This window comes from Plectropomus leopardus, chromosome 4 (genome assembly GCF_008729295.1).
Source record: "Plectropomus leopardus isolate mb chromosome 4, YSFRI_Pleo_2.0, whole genome shotgun sequence".
NCBI classification, from domain to species: domain Eukaryota; kingdom Metazoa; phylum Chordata; class Actinopteri; order Perciformes; family Serranidae; genus Plectropomus; species Plectropomus leopardus.
In genome coordinates, this window is record NC_056466.1 from 540,889 (window position 1) to 566,529 (window position 25,641).

Sequence of the window (25,641 nt, forward strand, 5' to 3'; positions counted from 1 at the left end):
TGTCCCCGTCCCCACTACTCAACTCTACTGCAGAGACACTCAAACCTCAGCTCAGGGGCCCCACTGCACAATGACAGGAGACCAGGGGCCACTCTGCACAATGACAGGAGACCAGGGGCCACACCGCACAATGACAGGAGACCAGGGGCCACACCGCACAATGACAGGAGACCAGGGGCCACTCTGCACAATGACAGGAGACCAGGGGTCACTCTGCACAATGACAGGAGACCAGGGGCCACTCTGCACAATGACAGGAGACCAGGGGTCACTCTGCACAATGACAGGAGACCAGGGGCCACTCTGCACAATGACAGGAGACCAGGGGCCACTCTGCACAATGACAGGAGACCAGGGGCCACTCTGCACAATGACAGGAGACCAGGGGCCACTCTGCACAATGACAGGAGACCAGGGGTCACTCTGCACAATGACAGGGAGACCAGGGGTCAGTCGTAGCAGCCTCACACATGGCTCTGGGATTTTAGGACGTTCGGGGTTTTGGAATGTTTCCTCCAGGATTATTGTTTGTATATTTCTGGGATTTTAGGATTTTTTTCAGAATTCAGGATGTTTCTAGGATTTCAGGACAATTTTAGGATTTCTTTTAGGATATTTCTGGGATTGTAGGATGTTTCAAGGATTTTTGGACATATGTAGGATATAAGGACATTTTTAGGTTTTCAGGATGTTTCTCAGATTTTAAACGTTGACTCACTCATTTTTCATGTGAATTAGAAAATGGCTGAGCGGCCACTCAGAACCCTGTCAGGCCCAGATTTGGCCCACGGGCCGTAGGTTGAGTATCTCTGCTTTAAACGTTAGCTCAGTTTTGAGTGAGTACCATTAAAGGTCTGAATGGAATAAAATTATTTCAGCAGCGATCGGAGGGGCGGGGTTACCTGGCAGAAGTGGACGGCCCTCCACGGGTTCCCGCAGGCGTCCGTCTCCGGAGAGAGCGCCACCAGACCCAAAACACCAGGAACCACCGCCAGCAGGGAGCCGTGGCTGCTGGACACGGCCGGGACCGACGTCTGCAACCAGAAACAGACCAACATGAAAATATACGACACGTACAGAAATCACAGGTGACGACTGAACTTACAGACTAAACCTGCAGCAGCTGTGACTCAGACTGACACAGCAAAACAGATTTAACAAATATTCACCATACACCATCAGATTTAGAGGAGGTATTCAGATCCTATTCTCTTCTTAAAGTACTACAACCACGTGGTAAAAATACTCAATTACAAAACAACAGTCCAGCATTGAAAAAATCTGATTTCTTTTTCTGTCTTTTAGTTTCTGATGTCTTTTCAGGGATTTTTATTTTGGTGGGCCTGCTGGTTTGGAGGCATGTTTTCTTTAAAAATGACCCAAAATTTACAATAAATAAATAAAATTGCCCAATTTTTTTTATTATTACCAAAAGTTTTAATTTTGATTTTTTTTAAATCATCAAACATTTTAAAAGAGAAATAAATTGTTTGGGTTTTTTTTTTTTTTTTTCTACAGAGGGGCGGGATAAGCCTCCAACATGCTCAAATCCTGGAAACGGCCCTGCTCAGTAAAAACCCGACTCTCTAAAGTTTAACATCTGGACCCTAAATGTCTCCTGCTGATTGGCTCAGAGCAGCTGTGAGGTCATCACTCGTGTAGGTGTTTAACTGATGGCGGCGGGAGGCGGGACCTTGTAGTGGAAGGTGGTGGAGTAATCCTTCATTCCCGCCACCTGCATCATGGACAGCATGCTCCGCGTTGCCGCCGGCGACAGCACCTGGTCACCTGACAGCGGGCAGAGGCCGCCGTTGGCTAACGAGGCGGCCATGGCGGCTCCGGATTCGCAGGTGATTTCTGTGGAGGCGCACTGTGAGACGGCAGAGACGACGTCAACAAACACAACGTTCAAGTCAATATCAACTGGACCCTTTTCCAAACCATCATAACTATTGGACATTTTTTCAAATTATACAAAAAAGCTGAAAGAAAAAGTCTAAGAACAATGATATTAATGGACGTTCCTACAGCTTAACCCTGTGAAACCTGAAGCAAACAGACTTGACTCAGAAACATGGGAAGAAGGCAAAGAGTAAATGAGCAGAGAAATGAGCCCGAAAATGAGCAAGAAATTAATTTAAAAGCAAAAGAAAAAGAAATAAAATTTGCTGAAAATAATTAACTGAATGAATAACTTAAAAATAATTATTCTCTAACATTATTATGATAATTAAGATTGTAGTTTTCTGGATATTCCTTCCTAGCCTTCAAAATAAATTATATAATTGTATTTTTTTAATCTCATTTTCTACATTTCACACCAGCTGGCTCATTGCCTTTTTGACATTTACTTTTATAACTCAAACCAATTTGCTCAGAGTTAACCCTTTAAAACCTGAGCAAGTTAGTTTGATTTCTGTGCAGAACACGGGAGGAAGGCGATGAGCAACTTAAGAAGAAATGATCCCAAAATTAGCCAGAAATTAGTAAAAAGTACAAGAAAGTTTTTTGATAATTTACAAACAATAATAAAGAAAAAGGTTTTGAAAAGTAAAATATAAGCACTTTGTTTGTAAATTATCAAAAAAACTTTCTTGTACTTTTTACTAATTTCTGGCTAATTTTGGGATCATTTCTTCTTAAGTTGCTCATCGCCTTCCTCCCGTGTTCTGCACAGAAATCAAACTAACTTGCTCAGGTTTTAAAGGGTTAACTCTGAGCAAATTGGTTTGAGTTATAAAAGTAAATGTCAAAAAGGCAATGAGCCAGCTGGTGTGAAATGTAGAAAATGAGATTAAAAAAATACAATTATATAATTTATTTTGAAGGCTAGGAAGGAATATCCAGAAAACTACAATCTTAATTATCATAATAATGTTAGAGAATAATTATTTTTAAGTTATTCATTCAGTTAATTATTTTCAGCAAATTTTATTTCTTTTTCTTTTGCTTTTAAATTAATTTCTTGCTCATTTTCGGGCTCATTTCTCTGCTCATTTACTCTTTGCCTTCTTCCCATGTTTCTGAGTCAAGTCTGTTTGCTTCAGGTTTCACAGGGTTAAGCTGTAGGAACGTCCATTAATATCATTGTTCTTAGACTTTTTCTTTCAGCTTTTTTGTATAATTTGAAAAAATGTCCAATAGTTATGATGGTTTGGAAAAGGGTCCAGTTGATATTGACTTGAACGTTGTGTTGTTGACGTCGTCTCTGCCGTCTCACAGTGCGCCTCCACAGAAATCACCTGCGAATCCGGAGCCGCCATGGCCGCCTCGTTAGCCAACGGCGGCCTCTGCCCGCTGTCAGGTGACCAGGTGCTGTCGCCGGCGGCAACGCGGAGCATGCTGTCCATGATGCAGGTGGCGGGAATGAAGGATTACTCCACCACCTTCCACTACAAGGTCCCGCCTCCCGCCGCCATCAGTTAAACACCTACACGAGTGATGACCTCACAGCTGCTCTGAGCCAATCAGCAGGAGACATTTAGGGTCCAGATGTTAAACTTTAGAGAGTCGGGTTTTTACTGAGCAGGGCCGTTTCCAGGATTTGAGCATGTTGGAGGCTTATCCCGCCCCTCTGTAAAAAAAAAAAAAAAAAACCCAAACAATTTATTTCTCTTTTAAAATGTTTGATGATTTAAAAAAAATCAAAATTAAAACTTTTGGTAATAATAAAAAAAAATTGGGCAATTTTATTTATTTATTGTAAATTTTGGGTCATTTTTAAAGAAAACATGCCTCCAAACCAGCAGGCCCACCAAAATAAAAATCCCTGAAAAGACATCAGAAACTAAAAGACAGAAAAAGAAATCAGATTTTTTCAATGCTGGACTGTTGTTTTGTAATTGAGTATTTTTACCACGTGGTTGTAGTACTTTAAGAAGAGAATAGGATCTGAATACCTCCTCTAAATCTGATGGTGTATGGTGAATATTTGTTAAATCTGTTTTGCTGTGTCAGTCTGAGTCACAGCTGCTGCAGGTTTAGTCTGTAAGTTCAGTCGTCACCTGTGATTTCTGTACGTGTCGTATATTTTCATGTTGGTCTGTTTCTGGTTGCAGACGTCGGTCCCGGCCGTGTCCAGCAGCCACGGCTCCCTGCTGGCGGTGGTTCCTGGTGTTTTGGGTCTGGTGGCGCTCTCTCCGGAGACGGACGCCTGCGGGAACCCGTGGAGGGCCGTCCACTTCTGCCAGGTAACCCCGCCCCTCCGATCGCTGCTGAAATAATTTTATTCCATTCAGACCTTTAATGGTACTCACTCAAAACTGAGCTAACGTTTAAAGCAGAGATACTCAACCTACGGCCCGTGGGCCAAATCTGGGCCTGACAGGGTTCTGAGTGGCCGCTCAGCCATTTTCTAATTCACATGAAAAATGAGTGAGTCAACGTTTAAAATCTGAGAAACATCCTGAAAACCTAAAAATGTCCTTATATCCTACATATGTCCAAAAATCCTTGAAACATCCTACAATCCCAGAAATATCCTAAAAGAAATCCTAAAATTGTCCTGAAATCCTAGAAACATCCTGAATTCTGAAAAAAATCCTAAAATCCCAGAAATATACAAACAATAATCCTGGAGGAAACATTCCAAAACCCCGAACGTCCTAAAATCCCAGAGCCATGTGTGAGGCTGCTACGACTGACCCCTGGTCTCCTGTCATTGTGCAGAGTGACCCCTGGTCTCCTGTCATTGTGCAGAGTGGCCCCTGGTCTCCTGTCATTGTGCAGAGTGGCCCCTGGTCTCCTGTCATTGTGCAGAGTGGCCCCTGGTCTCCTGTCATTGTGCAGAGTGGCCCCTGGTCTCCTGTCATTGTGCAGAGTGACCCCTGGTCTCCTGTCATTGTGCAGAGTGGCCCCTGGTCTCCTGTCATTGTGCAGAGTGACCCCTGGTCTCCTGTCATTGTGCAGAGTGGCCCCTGGTCTCCTGTCATTGTGCGGTGTGGCCCCTGGTCTCCTGTCATTGTGCGGTGTGGCCCCTGGTCTCCTGTCATTGTGCAGAGTGGCCCCTGGTCTCCTGTCATTGTGCAGTGGGGCCCCTGAGCTGAGGTTTGAGTGTCTCTGCAGTAGAGTTGAGTAGTGGGGACGGGGACAGACAGAGGAGACGTGTCTGTGGTCCATCAGTGACGCTGAGACATTTGTATTTTTCAGGAGCTGATTTCCACGTTTCAGCTGCACAGTTTTGACATCAGGACTCCGTTCAGACAGATTCTGGCCTACAGACAGTGGAAGACTGAATCTGAGGTCACTGCTGCAGCTTCACGCTGATCCCAGACCAGTTTACACACTCGCAAACAAACAAACAAACAAACAAACAAACCCCTCTTGTCTGCAGGGATACCAGATCATGAACGTCCTGCTTGCGGCTTTTAAAGGGAACGTCCAGGCCCTGAGGAGGTAACAGTACAACATTATACAACCACTTTGTGTTTTATATATATATGTATATGCAGATATACATATATATATTTTCCCTAGATCTCCATATAACGAGCTAATTATGGTGTTAAAACTAACAAACAAAAACAGCTGATGGTCAGTTGGTTATGAAGTCTTGGTTTCTTTAAAAAGTTCTAGCAGTTTTTTTTTTTTCTTCTAACATTTTTGGTGAATTTTAAAAAAAAATTTGGGTGATTTTTTAAAAATCTTATTTTCTCTTTATTTTTTGGCCATTTTACTTGTTCAAATGGCAACTTTATTTTTCTTTACATTTTTGGGGGGACTGTTTTCTAGCCTTTAAAATTTGTTGGGATTTTTTTTTTATTGGTGATTTTTTTTGGTCATTTTTTGGTGATTTAAAAAGAAACTTTTGACAATTGTTTTCTTTCAAAATATTGAATTTTTGGAATTTTGTTTTTCTTTTTTCCTTTTTCTTGGTCATAAATAATAATTGAAAAACATTGATTTCTGAGGATGAAGCAGTGGCTTCTTCTGTGGTTGTCTGCAGGTACTTCCTGTCTGGAGTCGATGTAAACGCCGTCGATTATGACGGCAGGTCGGCTCTGCACGTGGCGGCCGCCGAAGGTCACTGCTGAGTCATCCATCTTCTTGCTTCTTGTTGGAGAACGCCGGAGCAAACCCCGCCCTCAGGGACAGGTGAGGTGATGACGAGCAACTCCAAAAGAAATAACATGCAAACTTGTGAGAAATTAGTTAAAAAATTAAATGAAAATGACCTTAAAATAAGCAAAAACATAATAAATTAACAAATAAATACATTTTAATCATTTTATTTTTTTCTATTTTGAAACATAATTCATCGTTTTTTTTTTGTGGCATCATGACAAAAACCTAGCATATAAAGGGTTAAAATTCATAAAAATGTTATATTTATGATTGGGACTGATGTTGGTTAAAAAAATAACTTAATGAATTAAAAAATAATTTTTAATGTATAATGTTTTTTTAAAGTTTGGTTTTGAAAAGGAGAGTGTGTGATGTTAAAGTGGCACTAAAGGGTTAAAACAGAGCATCCGAAGCTCTGTTTACAGTTCAGATGTAAATAAGCAGCAGCGACTCAGAAAACAGATGAAATATTCAAACAGCAGCTCGGCGTCGCTCGCGTTAAAACACCCACCGACTCTGTGGACAAAACCAAAAGGACCAAATCAGAGTTTTCAAACCAAAATGTCTCCAGTCAGTGAGCAGGTGGACATCCACTGTCCCCTCAGGTGTCTCCGTCCTCACCTGCAGCACCTTCATCGTCTACGTGTTAATGTAGTTCTGTCTCTCCACCAGGTGGGGGAGCTCTCCTCTGCAGGAGGCCAGGAGGCACAACAAGGAGGCTGCAGTCCAGCTGCTGCAGGGATCCACCTGACCCCCAAACTGACCCCAAAACTGACCCCAAAACTGGCCCCCAAACTGACCCCAAAACTGCCCCAAAACTGCCCCCCCAAAACTGGCCCCCAAACTGACCCCCCAAACTGACCCCAAAACTGACCCCAAAACTGGCCCCCAAACTGACCCCAAAACTGGCCCCAAAACTGGCCCCAAAACTGGCCCCCAAACTGACCCCAAAACTGGCCCCAAAACTGGCCCCAAAACTGACCCCCAAACTGACCCCAAAACTGACCCCAAAACTGGCCCCCAAACTGACCCCAAAACTGGCCCCAAAACTGGCCCCAAAACTGACCCCCAAACTGACCCCCAAACTGGCCCCAAAACTGGCCCCAAAACTGACCCCCAAACTGACCCCCAAACTGACCCAAAACTGGCCCCAAAACTGGCCCCAAAACTGACCCCCAAACTGACCCCAAAACTGACCCCAAATCTGGCCTTGTAGGAAAAAGTTATCTTGATAACTTTGAATCTAAACAAACAGAAACACATGATTTCTGAAAACATGACAGAATTTCCAAAAAAATAAAACATCATTCCTCAAAACGCTACATTTCTGAAAAAAACTTTCCTCAGTTATGACATTTCCCAAAAACATTTCAACCTTTTTCCTAAAACACACCAACATTTCCCAAAACAACGTAACACGTAACATTTCCCAAAACAGCACAAACATTTCCCAAAACAATGTAACATTTCCCCAAAACAACGTAACATTTCCCAAAACAGCATAACATTTCCCAAAACAATGTAACATTTCCCAAAACAACAACGTAACATTTCCCAAAACAATGTAACATTTCCCAAAACAATGTAACATTTCCCAAAACAACAACGTAACGTAACATTTCCCAAAACAACAACGTAACATTTCCCAAACAACGTAACATTTCGCAAAACAGCGTAACATTTCCCAAAACAACGTAACATTTCCCAAAACAACGTAACATTTCCCAAAACAATGTAACATTTCCCAAAACAGCGTAACATTTCCCAAAACAACGTAACATTTCCCAAAACAATGTAACATTTCCCAAAACAATGTAACATTTCTGTTATTATGTTAATGTTTAAGCGTTTTTTTTTTCATGTCATGATAACCTCTTCAAACAGGGACAAATGTAAATAAATTCGTTTTTATTCAATAATAAATCAATGAACCATCGATGAACCTGTACACATGCAACATACTCAGAAGCACTCAGATCTTTTAATGCAGTAAAAGTACTACTATAGAGTAGAAATACTATCTGCCTCCTTCAGCCGATGGTTAATATTCTGCTCAGCTTCCTCCGTGGTGACGAGGAAACGCTGCCCTAGGATCAGCTGCTTTTTATTTTTTTAATAAAACAGTTTCTTTCTTTCTGAGGACTGACTGGTTTCTGCAGACTCTCTCACACACTGAAAACTGAGAATAAGTGTTTCTTCCAAGGAAATTTTGTAAAAAAAAAAAAACCAAAACAAAAACAAAAGTTTTTAAAAATATATAAACTAGCTGTTTATGATATTGAAAGTTTCAGTTTTGATTTTGATAATATTTTTTTTTATTAATTATTTTTTTAAAAAAAGAATAGGTGCAAGAGCTTGTTCTTGATCAGAAGAGGGGATGTTTTTTTTTTTTTTTTTTTTTTTCCCTCCTCAAAACTACAAATATTCCTGACTTTTGTCCTTGAGCCTCTGAGTGACTGTCGACCCCACATGATGTGTTCAAGGACCATCAGAAATGTGACAATCCAATGACAATTTCTGTTTTTTTTGTAGTTTCTGGCTGAGACAGATTATGTTGTTTTGGTGATTTTTGATTTTGGCGGACACATTTGTGGTTTGGAAGGCACGTCTTCTTTAAAAACAAAAATCGAAAGGAAAAAAAAATCAGCAAACATTTAAAAGAAAAAGAAAATTGACAAAAGTTTTTAAAGATAAGCAAAATTTTCTGACAAAAAAAGTCAAAAAAGTTACGAGGAAAAAATATCAACATTTTTTAGAGATCACCACATTTTAAAGAGAAATAATTAATTCAAATTCATAGAAAAAAAAGTCACAAAGTTTGAAAAAAAAAAAAACATTGCTGAAAAGTTTTTAAATGACCAACAATTAAAAACAACAAAAAAAATTATTTTTTCCTTTTTTTTTTTTTTTTAAATGTTGGTGATTTGAAAAAAAAAACCCGTTTGGTGATTTGATTTTCTTCAAATCTTTTGGGCCCCCCAAATTTCCTCAAATCCCAGAGAAGCTCTCTGCTGTCGGAAAAAGACACATTTTTCTTCTAAATAAACACAAAAACATGAAACTGTAAAATATTTCTCATTTTATTTCATTTTTTTTTTTTTTTGTCATGGAGTAACTTCCTCTTTTGATTATTTTTGATTATTATTTGTGATTGATCATGAATATTGATCAGATGAAGTTTTCTGAATCAGTCTGAGAGTCAAGCTGAAAAAAGACTGGGACCGGAAGTCTGGTACGTACCTCCACAATAAAAGTGTAACCAGTTTTGTATTAGTTAAATTATTTCATGTCAAAAATGTGAAAAACATAAAGAAAATGTTTTGATCAAATTATTATTTTAGACCTGTGACATAATTACATAATCACTCAATCAAGACATAAACTTTAGGAACTACTTTGATAATGTGATTATTTTTTATATAAAAGTTTTTTTTAATTACATTCAAACATATTTGGGTTTGAGGCAAAACAAGTTTGAGGACATTAATATGGATAAGGGCACTTTTTTTGTTTGTTAAACTATGAAGAAAATAATCATATTGAAGTGATAATGAGAAAAGAAGAGATTATAATTGTTATTAATTATAAAATGGTTACCTCTGTTCCTGACATGTTTGAGATCCCATTAAATTTAGAGGGAAATTAGATCTGAGAGGTTTTAGTTGAGGGTGCGGCTCTTGTGGTTTTTGTCAGAGTTAATATTTCTGCACTATATCATGTTTCTACCCTGAACCCTAAACGCCCTAAAATCTTTGAAATGTCCTAAAATCCCCCAAATGTCGTAAAACCTTAGAAACATCCTAAACCCCTAAAAACGTCCTAAAGTCCTAAAATTTCCTAAAATCCTAAAAATGTCCCAAAAACCTGGAAATGTCCTAATATCCTGGAAATGTCCTGAAACCCCCCCCCCCAAGATGTCCTAAAATCTCAGGAATGTCCTAAAGGAATTCCTAGAAATGTCCTAAAATTGTGGAAACATGTTTGGGGCTGCTGTGACTGGCCCCTGGCCCCCCGTCATTTAGCATAAGTGGCCCCCAAACACAGCAGGTTGAGTCACACTGTTTAAATGTTAAGTCTTCTTCTTTTTTTTAATTGAGTGAGCATTAGTGGGAGGAGCCTGAGCTCTGAGGTCTGATGTCGTCATCGCTGCGTCTTGTGATTTTTGTGAACGACACAAAAACTTTGAAGTGTGCAGCAGGACTTTTACTTTGAAGGCTGAGACAGGAAGTGTGAGCGGGCTGCTGATCAGCTGCAGATCTGAGATCAGATCTCTGATGTTTGAACCAGCTCGGGTGTCAGACTGCGGCTCACACACCCGCGCACTGCAAACTGCTCACTGATTGTGTGTTTGTTTGTTTGTTTGCGTGATTGTTTGTGTGATTGTGTGTTTGTTTGCGTGATTGTTTGTTTGTTTGTTTATTTGTTTGTTTGTGTGTGTGTGTCGGAGCGCCGCTGCGTGCAGACTGAGAGCCGGATGATCCGGAGGTGAGCCGGGTCTGAGCTGCGGGTCTGAGCTGCGGGTCTGAGCCGGGGAATGAGACGCTTCGGGCGGCGCTGAGCTGGCTCTGGCCGGCCTCTGTGCGGCGGATCGGGACCGGCGGATCGGGACCGGCGGATCGGGACCGGCGCGGCTGCAGCGGTGAGTCCTCACAGCGAACACGACAAACATACCGACAGCTGAACCTGCAGTTTTTAAAACATCTCTGCAGAAAACACAACTTATTTCGACGCTTTGAGACTGAAGCTCGCTCTGGAGCAACAGGTCCGCGCGCACAGTCAGGCTGGCGGAGGTGAGCAGGGGCGTTTTTCTTCCGTCAGAGGACCGCGGGGGCTTTAGCCCGGAGCGCTGCAAAAAATATCTACGATCTACAATATCTACAATCATACAATTCAATTGTTTTAAAGAGAACATGGTGCTGATTTTTTTCTTTTATAAGTTTTGTCAGTTTTTTTCTTTCTTTGTAATTTAAAAAAAAAAACTTTTGGCAAATGTTTTTCTTTACATTTAAAAAAAATTTTTTTTTTTGCTTTGAAACTTCAGGCGATTTTTTTTCCTTTTAAAATGATCGGTCATTTGTTTTCTTTAAAAACGGTTGGCATTTTTCTTTAAAATGTTTTCAATATTTTTTTCTCTTTTATACTTTTCTTAAATTCTTCTGTGATTTTTTTTTCTTTATAACTTTTTGGTGATTTGGCACCTTATGTAAACAAAGTACAAAAAACAATTCTCAGTGTGAATCACTTTATTTTGATTGTGTATCAGTCGGTGGTTTGGGGGGCCACTCAGCACCCTGTTGGGGGCCAGATTTGGCCCTCAGGCCACAAGTTGAGTATCAGTGATATAAAGTATTCAGCTCTCGTCACGGCTCCGTTCTGCGGTTTTTCTTTCTGTCTCTGTTTCCTGTTGATCAGCGCGTGCAGGAAACGTGACGTCAGAGTTTTCTGTCAGAAAAAGTTTCCGTGATCTTAAACGTGAGGTTTTGGCTCCTGCGTGGAGCCGCCACGTTCAGCAGGCGTAGAGGGAGACATCTACCACAGAAGAAGAACAGCGAGAGAGCCCGCCCCGCCTTCTCTGACCACATGAGGAGAAAAAGACCAGAATGCACTGCAGCGACGGGACGGCTCGCACTTTGTGACTCACACATTGTAGACTAAAAAGAAAACAAAAAACTCTCTGATCTTAATTTCACCATAATTTCAGACGCAAGCTTCTCCACTAATTATAGTATTATCCCATGGCATTCTGGGAAACGTAGGAACCAACAGACACAGCCGAAGCACGAAGGTCACGGACAGATGATGGTGGTTTTAAACAGTTTAAAGCAGATTTAAAACACAAAAAATACAAAGATGTCAAATGAAATCAGATTTTTCTTTATGGTGAAATAATGAAGCCAATTACTATCTCACAAAAAACAAACAAACAAACAAACAAACAAACAAGCAAAGACACTGTCTCAACACGGCACAGTCAAAATTCAACATGCATTAACCCTCTGTGCTGCTTTCAGACGCCTTTCACAAGTATTTAACCCTTTGAACTCTGGGCAAAATGGTACAATTTCTTTTTATAAATATGAAAAAAAGACAATGAGCAACTTAGTACTTAGTAAGAAATATTCCACAAACTGCAGGAAATTAGTACAAACCCTAATTCCAATGAAGCTGGGACGTTGTGTAAAACGTAAATAAAAACAGAATACAGTGATTTGCAAATCCTTTTCAACCTATATTCAATTGAATACACCACAAAGACAAGATATGTAATGTTCAAACTGATAAACTTTATTGTTTTTATGCAAATATTCACTTGTTTTGTGGTCATTGTCTTGTACTTTTTGAATACTTTCTTGACAATGTTTCAGTCTTTTCTCTTGCTGCTCTTTGCCGTCTTCACGTGTTTTTTTGAGAGAAATCAAGCCATTGTGCTCTGATTTTTAAAGGGTTAAACCTTTGAAACTGTGACGGACACCAGCTTTCTTGTGCTGCATTCAGACGCCTTTTAAGTGCATTTAAATCTTTGAAACTTGAGCAAAAAGGTGTGATTTCTTTCAAAGACGTGCAAAAAAGACGATGAGCCACTTTGCAAGAAGTGTTCTGCAAATTGCAAAGAAATAGTAAAACTTTAAATTAAACCTGAAGAGGAAAAGAGACTGTTTTTCTGCTCTGATGGCTGTGGGATCAAAAATGTCAGTTTGAATGGGTTTCAATGGAGCATTTTTGGACCTGAACAGTCTGAATGTAACTATTTAGTTTCCACAGTGTATTTTAGACTTATTGTAGGAGCTGAGCTGCAAATTCACTGATTACACTCAAATACACAATCTGGACTACATTTAGGACACATGCATCAACACACACACAGTTATCACAACAGGAAGAAGAAAAGAGACTAAAATGAGACTAACAGGCCACTAAAGGGTTAATAAAATTAGTTTCAGGAGTTTCCTCGAGTAGAGAGACGCATTTAAAAAGTTGATTTGATCGAGTCGAGCTCAGTCTGCTTTGTCAGGTGACCTGCTGGATTTTGATGGACAGGTGCTGAGTCTCTCCGTGTCCACAGAGGACGCCGGCTCCTGGTTTGCTTCCTCTCTCTTTGTTTTTGGCTAAATGGAAAAATCTACTGTTTAAAATGACAGAAGGCCAGTCTCAGCAGCCCCATACGTTTCTCAGGATTTCAGGACATTTCTTAGATTTGAGGACATTTCTTAGATTTGAGGACATTTCTAGGACTTTAGGACATTTCTCACAGGATGTGTTTCTAAGGACATTTCAGGACATTTTGACATTTAGGAACGATAGCATTCAATTAAAACTGTCTGTGTTTGAAGTGTGATAAAAGTTTTATCATCGCAGCGTGACGTGGCGGTGACTCTGTGTGAGGTCACGTTTCACATGACAAACTGAAGTCCGTCTGAACTCCACATCACAGACTGATGGACGTCTCAGTGACCGGGGGGAGGGTGATGATGAGGCGGGGGATTGACTTTTTTTTTTTGATGACTGATTTTTGATGGTCTACCAGATGGGTTGTCATGGTGAAGGCTAAACACACACACACACACACACACACACACACACACACACACACACACACGATGACACCTATGGCCCAATTTTTATCAGAGCAGCTCAAACTCGATCATCGTCTCGAACGTGGCACAAACGCATCAGCAGAGTGTGTAACTCACGTGTGTCATGACAGGGACTCCAGGTTGTGTGTGGGAACAGGACTGTTTGTGCACAGGGTTTTTTTTTTAAACAAAACACACACACACACACACACACACACACACTCAACTGCGTGACGAGCTGCTGACTCGGCACCTTTTTTCTGTTTTCAGACTGCTGAGATGTTTTGTTTTGGTTGTTCTTTTGATAGATTTTTAGTTTTTTTCTGCTTTTTCCACACGGTGAGCCGTCACAGTCACTGTAGCTGCTGATCACTGACGTATCCCAGACTGTCAGCAGCTACACTCACACACTGACGTATCCCAGACTGTCAGCAGCTACACTCGCACACTGACGTATCCCAGACTGTCAGCAGCTACACTCGCACACTGACATATCCCAGACTGTCAGCAGCTACACTCACACACACTGACTGACAGTAGGACACATCATTCATATTTCATCTAAAAACATTGTGACATCATGACAAAAACCTGGCATTTAAAGGGTTAAAATTTGAAAATTCTGAAAATAATGAAATATTTGAGATTTATGATTACGACTGATGTTGGTTAAAAAAAAAAATTGACAACTCAAAAATAACACAGAGCAGAAAGCAGAAAAAATATTTAATGTATGATATATTTTACAGCCTGTAAAGTGGCCATAACCACAAATCACAGTTGGGTATTTTTGTTTGGTTATTACAAAGATTGAAATTTGCATTTCAAAGACGCAGTTTGTGACATTTTTAAAGACGCAGAAAGCGTAAACGTAGAGGAGGCGGTGCAGAAGAGGCGGTGCAGAGGAGGCGGTGCAGAGGAGGCGGTGCAGAGGAGGCGTCGGCTCAGAGACGGATCAGTGTGAGTTCACCTCCTCGCTCTCTGGCAGGAACACACCAAAAAAAACAAAAAAAGTTGTTTGTGTTGTTTGTTGCCGGTCAGCACGGGGCCTCTCATTGGCCAGGATCAGATGAGATGGCACAGCCGGGGCGGGCGCGGGAACACACACGGGGCTGTTAGATCCCAACAGCCACCTGGGTGTCCTGGACGTTGGGAGACCCGTGCTCTGAGGTCGACTGCAGCCTCATGAGAGTCCTGAACGCAGACAGAAAAGAAGAGAAAATTTACATGTATCTGTCCCTTTTTTACAGCAGCAGCTGCACCGCAGAGCAGAGACAGCGAGACAGCGAGACGTCTCCGTCTCTGTCAGACTGTTTTTTTTTGTGTTAGACGCTCGACTGTCGTTTTTTCATCTGCCTGCTTGTGGCTGAAGCTTCAGTGAAGGTGTGAAGCTGCTGCAGTGATCTGCAGCTGCAGAGTCACAGCGAGAGGCTGCACCTCACTGAGGCTCAATCTACGGCCCGCGGGCCAGATCTGGCCCCAGATAGGGTCCCTGCTGCCCCCCCCAAACCATTTTCTAATGTACATTTTATAATTTTAAAAAAAAAAAAATAAAATAAGTTTTAGTCCTTTTTAGTCTCCATAAGAAGTGCAAGTTGTGTGTAAACACAGCATCAACATAGACTAAACCCCCGACAGCAGAGGGCCGAGACAAGACCCTAATGTCCTAAAATCCTGAAAAATGGCCCCCCTGCCCCCCCGGCCCCGGTGTGTTTGGTCCTCCTGTGGGTTTCTGTTTCCCGGTCTCTGGTGGATTGGACGTGGGTACATCAAAAAACAATTCATTCACATAATTGTAGCGTAAAAAAAATCGTAAACTGAATTGAACCTTAAAATTTTTGTTTTTGTTTAAGCATTTGCTTCAAAAACTCTGCGTCCCTCTGTTGTATCATCCCTCTGTGGTCCAAAATTATGTGTGTAGTCCCTCTGTGAAAGGTCCCTCTGTGGTCCCCTGATGTCATTGTCCCTCTGTTGTCCCTCTGTTGTCCCTCTGTTGTCCCTCTGTGGTCCCTCTGTGTGTCAGCTGTCTCTCCTTTGGTCCCTCTGTGGTCCCTCTGTTGTCCCTCTGTGTATCTGTCTGTCGTCCCTCTGTCGTCCTGACTGCAGCTGCTTCCTGCACAGACCTGTGAGACATGAGAATTTATGTCTCCTCCACGTTTGTCCCTTACATATATATCACCAAATCACAGCAGAAGTCATCTATACACACACAACGTGAAACTAGCATCAGTGGCGAGGATGCAAACGTTAACACAGGACTCTCCACAGGACGGCGGTAAGACAGGAAATACTCCCACTGACTCTACGAGACCGAACGTAAAAATCAGTAAATAAATCAGCTATGGATGAGCAAGGTATGTACAAAGTGAACGGAGACACTTTGAAGACAGACGAACGGGGACACACATCATCTTTCCACCAAGCTGCATCCCTAAAAAGTAGTGACAGCAGCGACGAGCGTGGACGATATCGAAAAGGACGGTTTCAGGCAGATCTGACCCTCGCGTGCAGCCCTCGGGTCAAAACATAAAAAAGGAAAGGAGGACCTCCGCTCCCTGTGACCGGCATCGGGCTGCGGCCCAGCGGCGGGTCGGATCTGCTCACAGGAGGAAACCGGGTCAGCAGTCTGACCGGATCAGTCGTCAGAGAGTCCACGCCACCACGCTGAACGCCGAGTCAGACCGACGAGCCTCCGGACAAACGCTGCCGGCAACAGGAAGTGATTCACAGCCACGGAGACGAGCTGGTCATCGGAGACACTAACGGGGAGCGTGACAGCAGGACGGGCTTCACGTCACCGAGGACACGTCCAACCTCTAACGCCAAACTGTTTTATTCAGAGTTTTTTATGACTTTAAATGGAGTTTGTGTTTATTTTACTGATGAGTTTTAAAGAGAAAATGTTGGTTTTTTTTCTTTAAAAGTTTTTGGGAAATGTTTAAAAGAAAAGTTTTTAGTGAATTTCTTTTTTAAGATTTTGAGAAGAGATTTTGGTGGTATTATTGTTCTTTTAACATTTTTGGCAGTTTTTTAAGAAAAGTTTTCAGCAATTTTTGTTTTATTTTAGCAAATTTTTAAGAAAATATTTGGGCGATTTTTTCCTTCTTTTTTAGGTATTAAAATTCTGGCAATTTTTCTTTCATTTAAATTTTTTTTGGCATTTTCCTTTTCTCTTAAAATTTTGGAGATTTTTTAAGAAAAGATTTGGGCTCGGCATTTTTTTTCCTTTATTAAAAAAAATTCCAGCTTTATTTTTCTTTATAAAAATTAAAAACTGTGGGATTTGGAAGGTCACAAATATCAAACCCTTCATCACATCCAGAAACTGTAACAGAAACAGAAATTATTGTGGGATTTTTACATTTCTGATGGTCCTTGAAAACATCATGTGATATTTTACAGATATGTGGAACAAAAGTCCAGGACTTTTCCAAAACTTTCAGAGTATATTTAGTTTTCCAAAGCTTTCCCAGGCCTGAAAATTGCTTTTTGCAAATTCCATGACTTTTACAGTTTTTTCATGTAAACTTCACCACTGGCCCCGGCACGCGGCCCCGGCCCGGCTGCAACTCGCTCTGTGCCGGCTGCACACGCTCCCGGTTCATGTCAGGCTGCCGGGAGAGCGCGCTCATGTCAGGAGAAATCTTGGCTGCAGGCCTGGTTAAACAAAGCCTGGTTACAGCGCTGAGGCGTGGCTCGGAGTGGCATTCTCCTGCAGCGGACGCCCGTCTGAAAAACAAGCAGGTGTGCATGCCATTCCTTATACGGCAGCTTCACGCAGGCAGACAGACAGAAAAGAGAGAGTGTTGAGGAGGAAGGCGAGAGGGGAGGACGTCGTCCAGAAACCGGCCCTGTTTGTGTTGTTGCACAGAGAGAAGGATGATTGTTGTCGCCGCTGTGAAGGAAAGGACGCTCAGGTTCAGCGGTTACATAAGACACTTTTCTTTGCATCTCATGCGTGTAATTTTAGTCACTGTAGACGCCTCCAGTTGCATTATTTAGACATACAGAAGTGAGTGGTGCTGCTCTGACTGAGAGGTGACGCTCTGCACTGCGAGCAGCAAAACTGGAGTTTGATATCGTTCTTTAACCCAGAATTTAGGCTGAGTGTCTAAAACGAACTCTGTGGCTGAGAGCAGACGCCAGAGCACAACTGCCAAGACAAGTCAGGGACAGGACATGTCCCAGAGACACTCCTGAGGGTTATTTTCATTTTTATTTTTCTGCTGGTTTCAGTCTCTCACTGACAGACAGAAAGAGTCTGCACAGCTTTGTTAAAATCCTCCAGAGAGCCACAAACATTTGAGCTTCTTCCGGCCACGTTCGAGCAGGTGAATTTTCTCTGATGACGTCAGCGTCCTCACCTGCATGAAGGACTAACCACCATTCAAAATATTTAATAAAAATAATAATATAGAGCACCTTTCAGGGAACTCAAAGACCCTTTACAGAGTAAAAAAAAATCATCATGTCTGCAATTTGACTTTTAAATTCTTTGTAAATGTTGTTCTTAAAGGTTTTATTGTTTTATTTATAACTGACAATGAAACTGACGCTCTCATGACACCGAGGAAAATGTCATGCTAAAACACAGCGAGGGCAGAATTGGTGAACAATCATGTAAAAAAGTGAAGGACTTTGACTGTAGAACAGCTGAGTGTTTGACAGCCACAGCATTTCATCATGGCGGATCAAACAGCTGATGGTCCGACAGCAGCGCAGTGAGACAGACAAACAGAGCGCAGCTTCTCCTCACAGCACCAGAGTGTTTGTTTAAGATGGAGCTTTTCATTTTTATATGATGCTGGAAAGTTTAATAAACAAAAAATAAATCATATGTTTATTACGCTCCAACACACCATGGTCACATGAAACTGTGTCAGTGAGCTATGAGGGCAAAAAACACACCACAAAAAAATGTAAAAAGTAAAATAATCGTTCTTTAATCGTAATCAAAGTAAAATGTTCGATTAATGGTGATACTGATTTTTGGTATGAGGCTCGGACCTTTGCTGGGATGAAATTTTAGTAACTGGACCTCTGTGAGTTTTCGTAGAATAGGTCCTCCAGCTGGTGATGCTGTTCTACAGTATATTTGTCATGTTCAATGTCTGACAGAAAATAATTATTTAAACCAAAATTAACCTGATGATATCTTCATATCTCACTGAGGAGTCAAAGGAACCTTTAAGCTCGACAGAAATACTGATTTGATGTATATCGTGATAGTTATCGATATCGGCTGATATGAAAAAAATTATTGCGATAAGACTTTATGACATATCGCCCAGCCCTGAGGTTGGATATACAACGTTTCGTCTGGTTCTTTTTCCCTCGCAGCATTAATGCAGCGAATCCACAGATACTTGCACAAAAACCTCATACACAGCAGCAGATATCTCGCCTGGCTCCAGACCTCTGAGTCACCGCCCACGTCTCAGATATTTACAGTTTCGCTGGTTGGAAGGTGCAGATGAGTCAAACAAAACTACAATAAATTATGAACATCTGCTGCATTCAGTATATGAAACAAAACAATCTTTATACACTTATTCACCTTCTTATCTATGAAAGTATATTGAGACACAAGTTTGCAATAAACAATGATGAAGACACTCTTTCCCAGAATAAACACACCCTGCAGAGCACACCGAGTATACAAATGTAAAAATACACAAACGGCTGAAATACACATGCACTAAATTTAAATCAGGTACAGCTCAGATTGTGCATGACGCAGTGTGTCTCCTGTACGAAGCACGTGCAGGGATGCAGAGGCTGTGAAAACACCGTACAGAGGACCGTGAACAATGTGTCAAACTGTCTGCACACGCACACACACACACACACACACACACACACACACACACACACACACACACGGCAGCAGAGGCCTGAGCACATCTGTCTGTCAGTCTGTCTATGAGGGAAATATCATTTAATTAGTGAGAGAAATGGGCTGCAGAGACGCGGCAGCAGAGAGATAAGAGCGGGAAAATTACTCATCGCTCCAGCAATGATGCTGCACATGCTGAAACCCCCCCCTCCCACACACACACACAAACACACACACACACAGACACACACATATCCTATGCTATCTGAGCACTTCGACACTGATGCTGCGGTGTGTACACGTGCACGCTTAATGTTCAGCAGAGAAATCATCCAGCGATGGACAATAACAAAGTACATTTACTAAGTTCTGTACTCAAAGGTCCAGTGTGTAAGACTGTGATACTCAACTTACAGCCCGTGGGCCAAATGTGGCCCCTGATAGGGCCCCTGGTGGCCCCCCAAACATTTTCAAATTCACAGTTAAAATAAAGTGATGGACTCTGTGAATTGTTTTTGTCCTTTTAGTCTCCATAAGGTGTCAGACTGAATAAAACACCATCAAAGTAGGGTTTCTTGATCAAAAAAGAGCCAGAAGAGGATCCCCCACACCCCCGACAGAGGACACATCTGAGACACTGATGTCCTAACATATCAGAAATGTCCTAAATTCCTGGAAACGTCATAAAATCCAAGAAAACATCCTGAAATCTGAGATACATCCTTAAATCCTAGAAACATGCAAGGGGCTGCTGCGACTGGCCCCCGGCCCCCAGTCCGGTCCCCCTGTTTTACAGTAATGAGCATCAGATGGGGACGCGTAATAACTCTCTTTAGCGTCAGTTATTGTTTTGGTCTGAATCTGCGGCGAGACGCCGTCTGAGGAGGTCGCAACCGGTTACTGACAGGTGACTTTCTGAATGTGACTAGTCAGGTGAGCCCACCGTGATCGTGTCAGGCGCCGTGTCCCATCGCTCCGTCCGTCCTTACGTCGAGGTGTCCCCGTCCTCTCGGCTGTGTATTTATAGCCGGGGCCGGAGAGGAAGGAAGCTGAGCGGCAAACATCCTGAGTGTAACCCGCTCGCAGAGCTCACGCATGACTTCACCTCAATGTCACATCCCAGCATCCCCTCCTCCTCCTCCACCGCCGCCGCCGCCAACCCCCGGGGCTGAAAAATGATTTTTGTTTTGAGGTGTAATTGACTGATGATAATGTCCATAAAGGTTTACCCAGAGTTCCTCTGTGCTCAGAGAGCAGAGGTCATCTGTCCTGATACAAGACAACAAGTTTCACTTCTGTCTGAAAAGTGATCTGGATGAAGAAAAATTTAAATTGTCATTATCAATATTATCAATATGATTCCAGTAACTATATATATCACAATCTGGCCAAATCACAAATCAACTGATGACACGAAGTCGTCACGCCACCTTCGCATTTTTCACACAGAACGAAGCGACGACGGCATCATTCTGCTCCACCGTGTGATTTTAGACAGCATGCCGGCAATGCAGAAACAAAAGAGACGCAACATTTAACACAACAGCTTCAGCCTCTGTTTGACATATAACGTACATGTCAGCAGCGCTTTATCAACGAAACTAACGGAATAACATGTCAATAACAGTGATTTAACCACAGCTGAGTTCGTCCTCTGCTGCAGCCCGTTCTCATTCCGAAGTCGTCTGATTTCGCCGCTTTTCGCAGAAAGATCCCAACGCCAAAAGCCATATTTCTCATCTGTTAGTTAGTACCTTTTTTTTTTTTTTTTTTTTTTTTTACAAATTTCTTGCAATTTTTTTAATCATATCTTCTTTTTTGCCCCTTGCCGTCTTCCCATAACCACACCTAAACTGGAAATTAAGATTAAGATTAAACGAAAATACAAAATCTTGAAAAAATGTACCCCATATGCATGAAGACAGCCAAAATTATCAACAAAAAAAACAAGAATAAAAAGTGCAAAAAATGCACCTAACAGTCCCTAAGGGTTAAATAAATGTTTCGCTGCGTTTTTTCGGGGTTGAACGCAGAAACCACAGCGAGACTCAGACAGAAAACTTCCTTCACACGAGACTTTTCCTTCATTTCCTGATAATAAACTCTGAGTAATCTTCCCCATCTTGTGTGCCAGTTTCCCCGGTTTCCTCTTCCTTTTCCCTGCAGAGCGTCACCTCACAGGAAGTGACACTCTGTCTCAGCCTAACGACAACGCCAGCAGAACAAATGGATTCACAGCTGAAATTGGTTTGCAGCCCCGCCGGTCAGCCGGCCCCGTCACGCTCTGATCGGCGCTCACGCTCAATGGGAAGGAAAATTAAAAATCAAACGGCGCTGTGGAGTGACGGCGTTGCACAGTCTCTGCTTTGTGGTGCAAAACTCCCGATTCCTTCAGCACAAAAGCCCTCAAACAGCCGAGACGCACAGAGGACGGCGCCCTGTGATTGGCTCAGAGGTGGCCGTGAAGGTAAACGGTGCACAAAAGAGCCGCTCATCAGCAGCACAGGAAGTGGTTCCCTTTATGGACGCACCGTCATCAGAGCGCAGGTCGGCTGATGACTCTGACTTATGTAATACAACAGAGAGCGCTCCGTTTTTATACGAGCGCGGTGAAAGAAACAGCTGAGCTGCTTCTGATCATCAGTGCGTGAAAATAAAAGCACTCCTGCACACAAAGCGATAAGAGCGATGAACGTCTGCTGAGCTGCAGCACGAAACACAAACTACAGATGCATCTCAAAAAAATGACAATATTGTAAGTTCAATATCAGTTATTTAAGAAAGTGACAATTTAATATATTCTGGACTCATTATATAAACTAATATGTTTCAAGCTTTTTTCTATTTTAATTTTCAGAATTATGACCTACAGCGAGAAAAATGTAAAAACATTTGAAAATATTAGAAACATGAGACCCAAAACTCTGGCCCTCCACGCCACATTGATGCAGAAATTTGTAGCAAAGGAGCCCAAACCAAGTATTGAGTATATAAATGAACATACTTCTCATTTTTTAAATCATCTTAGGAAATATACTTTCTGATTTTAATGAGCCACAATCGTCAAAATTAAAATAAAAAAGGGTTGAAATATTTTAATTTATGTGTAATGAATATACAGTGTATGAAAGTTTATTTTTAAAATTAAATTAAGAAGAAAAATGAACTTTTTCACAATATTCACATTTTTTGAGTTGCATCTGTCGAATTATCGCTTGGTGGTTGAACGCCGTCACAAAGCATCAATGTGTGTGAAAACGTGAACGCTTCACACACAGAAGATCTCCACAATAACAATAATAACAATAATAATAATAATAAAGCGCTTTTTTAGGTGCTCACAGATGCTTTTTTATAAAATGCAAAAGAAACAAAAAATACAGAACAGAAAGTAGAAAGTACAAAATACATGAAACAGAACACAAACGAATACAACAAGAGTACAAAAGCAAACATTCGGAGGAAATACTGTATATGTTCAGATTTCGGGGGGTAGTGGGACAGGTGTTTGAGTTTAAATAACAGGAGAGAGTTTCAGAGTTTACAGATTAGTGTCACAAATTCAGTATCAGACCAAATATCTCCCCTCCTGCTCCTGAGATATGACGCCATGTAACGCACAGAAAAGTGTTTTTGGAGAACGTTAAGATGTCACAGCAGACAGGTTTCTATTAACCTTCAAAGCGCAAAAATTAAAATTGTGAATATAAAATAATAGCATCCAACCAATATTGGCTTTTCAGGGCCGACGCCGATCAAAAGGTGTTTTTAGGATGCTTTTTAACATCAGGCAAGAGACTACTGATGAGCTCTCCGGCTAACTCTGGAGCATTTACATTTGTTGAAATGTGGATTAATGCACGCTGTCCCTTTTTAAAATAAACATATTATAAATTATAAATGAGAGCGATAACCAATATTTGAAACCGATATGCCAATATTTACTATAAAAATTAAAATCTTTCTGTCAATATTTAGAATCTGGACTATAACAAACTCCAACACAAAACTCTGTTTAAACGCTTTTAGCAAATGTTTACTCGAAACCTCAAATCCCTGAGGTTTTACAAAGTAAAAGTTCCTCCTGTGCTGACACTTTATTTACACTTTTCAATCAATTAACAGAGGTGATCATAGAAATGAAACGCCAATACAGATAATTACCAAAATGCCAAATATTTACCCTGATAATCTGTCAACCCCTAATAAAATACGCCTAATGGAAACATGCAAAACGGCCATTTATCTCAATTTTTTTAACACTGAAAGCCATATTTCTAGGTCACATTTTGGGGTTTTGGTTTATTTATATTTCATGTAAGAGTTTTGCAGTAAACATTTCATATTTTCATTCATCTGGATTTTATGCAGCTTTTAACTGTGCAAAGAAACTAAAACTAAAAATAAGGTTTATTATGTTAGATCACTCATCATGATGACAGTAAACAGCTTCCAGCCCTGATCCAGACCACCTGCCCCCCCAGAGGAAGCACTGGACCCCGTCAGCAGACCGCCTCAGGCATCCTGGCTCCTAATATAAACTTCCAGCTGATACACCAGCACGCCAACGTTTCGTGACTCCACTGAATCACGCACTACATGGAAATGCAACAACTATGCGTCCATTATCGGACAACTCACTGCTGCGCGTCCATTATCGGACACCTTCCAGCAGGACCCTCGTGACAGACTGAGGGGCTCTGGGTGGTCCTGATTGTTTTGCTGTGGTCAATAAATAATTATCAAAGAGACGAAAGCATCCTAGGAAACACCAAAATAATGCCATGCACTGACAGTGAGCTGCATGTCCGATAATGGATCTCACACACTGAATTTTCTGAGCTGCACAGGTATATCCACCAATAACCACAAAACAGCACAAATTGACTGAGATGTAGTTAAGTATAAATACATATATCAATATCATATCTTCACACAACTACTAACAGACGACACAGTAACGTCACCGAGTCTGAAATCTCAATCACAGCTAACCTGGTTAGCAGGTAGCGCAGATACATCCTCAGCGAAGACAACATTGAACCAAACATCCATTTAAATATTATGTAATTATTCGTCATCTTGTTTGACATTGACGCACAAACCTCGGGTACAATATCAAATTACTTTTCTGGGTCCATACCGGTCTTTCCTATACTTCGGCATCACAATGAGCAACAGAAAAGCCCGTATAATAACAAAACATAACATTTCTGAAACAATGTGCGTCATTCCGTGTGCAGTCCAGCGGACACTACAGTAGGGCGCGCTTAATAGCACCAAGCAAACATAAAAGTACAAATGCTGGTAAAAAATGTGATTATTACTACATTAAACCGACGCCGAATTAAAAACTGGATCCTGCCCACTCACATTTTGTCATATCTGTTACTTTGCCGGAAACATTTATCCGCCGATAAACCACGAAACACTGAATTCACACATTTTTCAACGGGGTTCGGCGCAACATTTCGACCAAAGCTTAGCTAGCAAACAAAACAACGTCCGACAATGGGAAACCTGAGTGACCGAGGACGCTTACCTGCAGCTCGGCCCGCTCCACCTCCCAGTGCGACCTCTCCACCTCGAAGCGGGCCCACTCATGCTGGAGAAAGTGTAAAATCCCCGGGATGTTGTACTGAGCCCTGGCCGCCTCTCCGCCCCCGACGTCCGCGGGCTGCGGGGCTTTACTGTTCCCTCCGCCGGGCAGACCCGCGCTGTTGTTGTTGTTGAAGAACACACCGGGGCCCGCCTGCTCGTCCATGGCCGGGCCGGGGCGACGTGGCTTCGGGTTCGGTCCGGTTCTCTCAGCCGCTTCGGTGAAATATCCGCGGGAGGGAAATCTGGTCCATCAACGGTCCGCTCCGCTGGCCGACGCGGCTCCGGTCTGAGGCAGCTGTCAGACGGTGAGACGACGGGGGAACCGCGGGAACGACACGGGCGCGAGGCTTCCGCTGCGGAGTTTCAAAATAAAATGACAGGGTTAATGCGCACACCCTGCAGCGAAGTACTGTAAGGCAGGGGGACTCACTTTAATCATCTCAAGGGCCACTTTCACAACACGTCAAGAGGCCAGGGGCCAGTCACAGCAGCCCCAAACATGTTTCTAGAACTTTAGGTAATGGCTAAGATTTTAGGACGTTTCTAACATTTTAAGACATTTCTAGG

The 25,641-nt window shown here is 41.9% G+C and overlaps 1 protein-coding gene across 1 annotated transcript; it reads right to left on the reverse strand.

Annotated features, from left to right (window-relative positions):
* Positions 1-51: 51 nt before the first annotated feature.
* On the reverse strand, positions 52-3,263 carry LOC121941573 (glutaminase liver isoform, mitochondrial-like). The gene is made up of 4 exons (XM_042484399.1): positions 3,243-3,263; positions 1,694-1,870; positions 903-1,034; positions 52-63 (listed from the first exon to the last, which is right to left on the reverse strand). The coding sequence occupies exons 1-4, from the start codon at positions 3,261-3,263 to the stop codon at positions 52-54; spliced, it is 342 nt and encodes a 113-aa protein (XP_042340333.1).
* Positions 3,264-25,641: the final 22,378 nt, after the last annotated feature.

What these genes read in the sequence shown, in the direction of transcription:
- LOC121941573 (XM_042484399.1), bottom strand. Translation starts at nt 3,263, where the DNA reads ATGGCGGCTCCGGATTCGCAG. An exon ending in TGGCGGCTCCGGATTCGCAG is followed by an intron (nt 1,871 to 3,242) that starts GTGATTTCTGTG and finishes GCCGTCTCACAG; the next exon opens with TGCGCCTCCACAGAAATCAC. An exon ending in CCACCACCTTCCACTACAAG is followed by an intron (nt 1,035 to 1,693) that starts GTCCCGCCTCCC and finishes TTCTGGTTGCAG; the next exon opens with ACGTCGGTCCCGGCCGTGTC.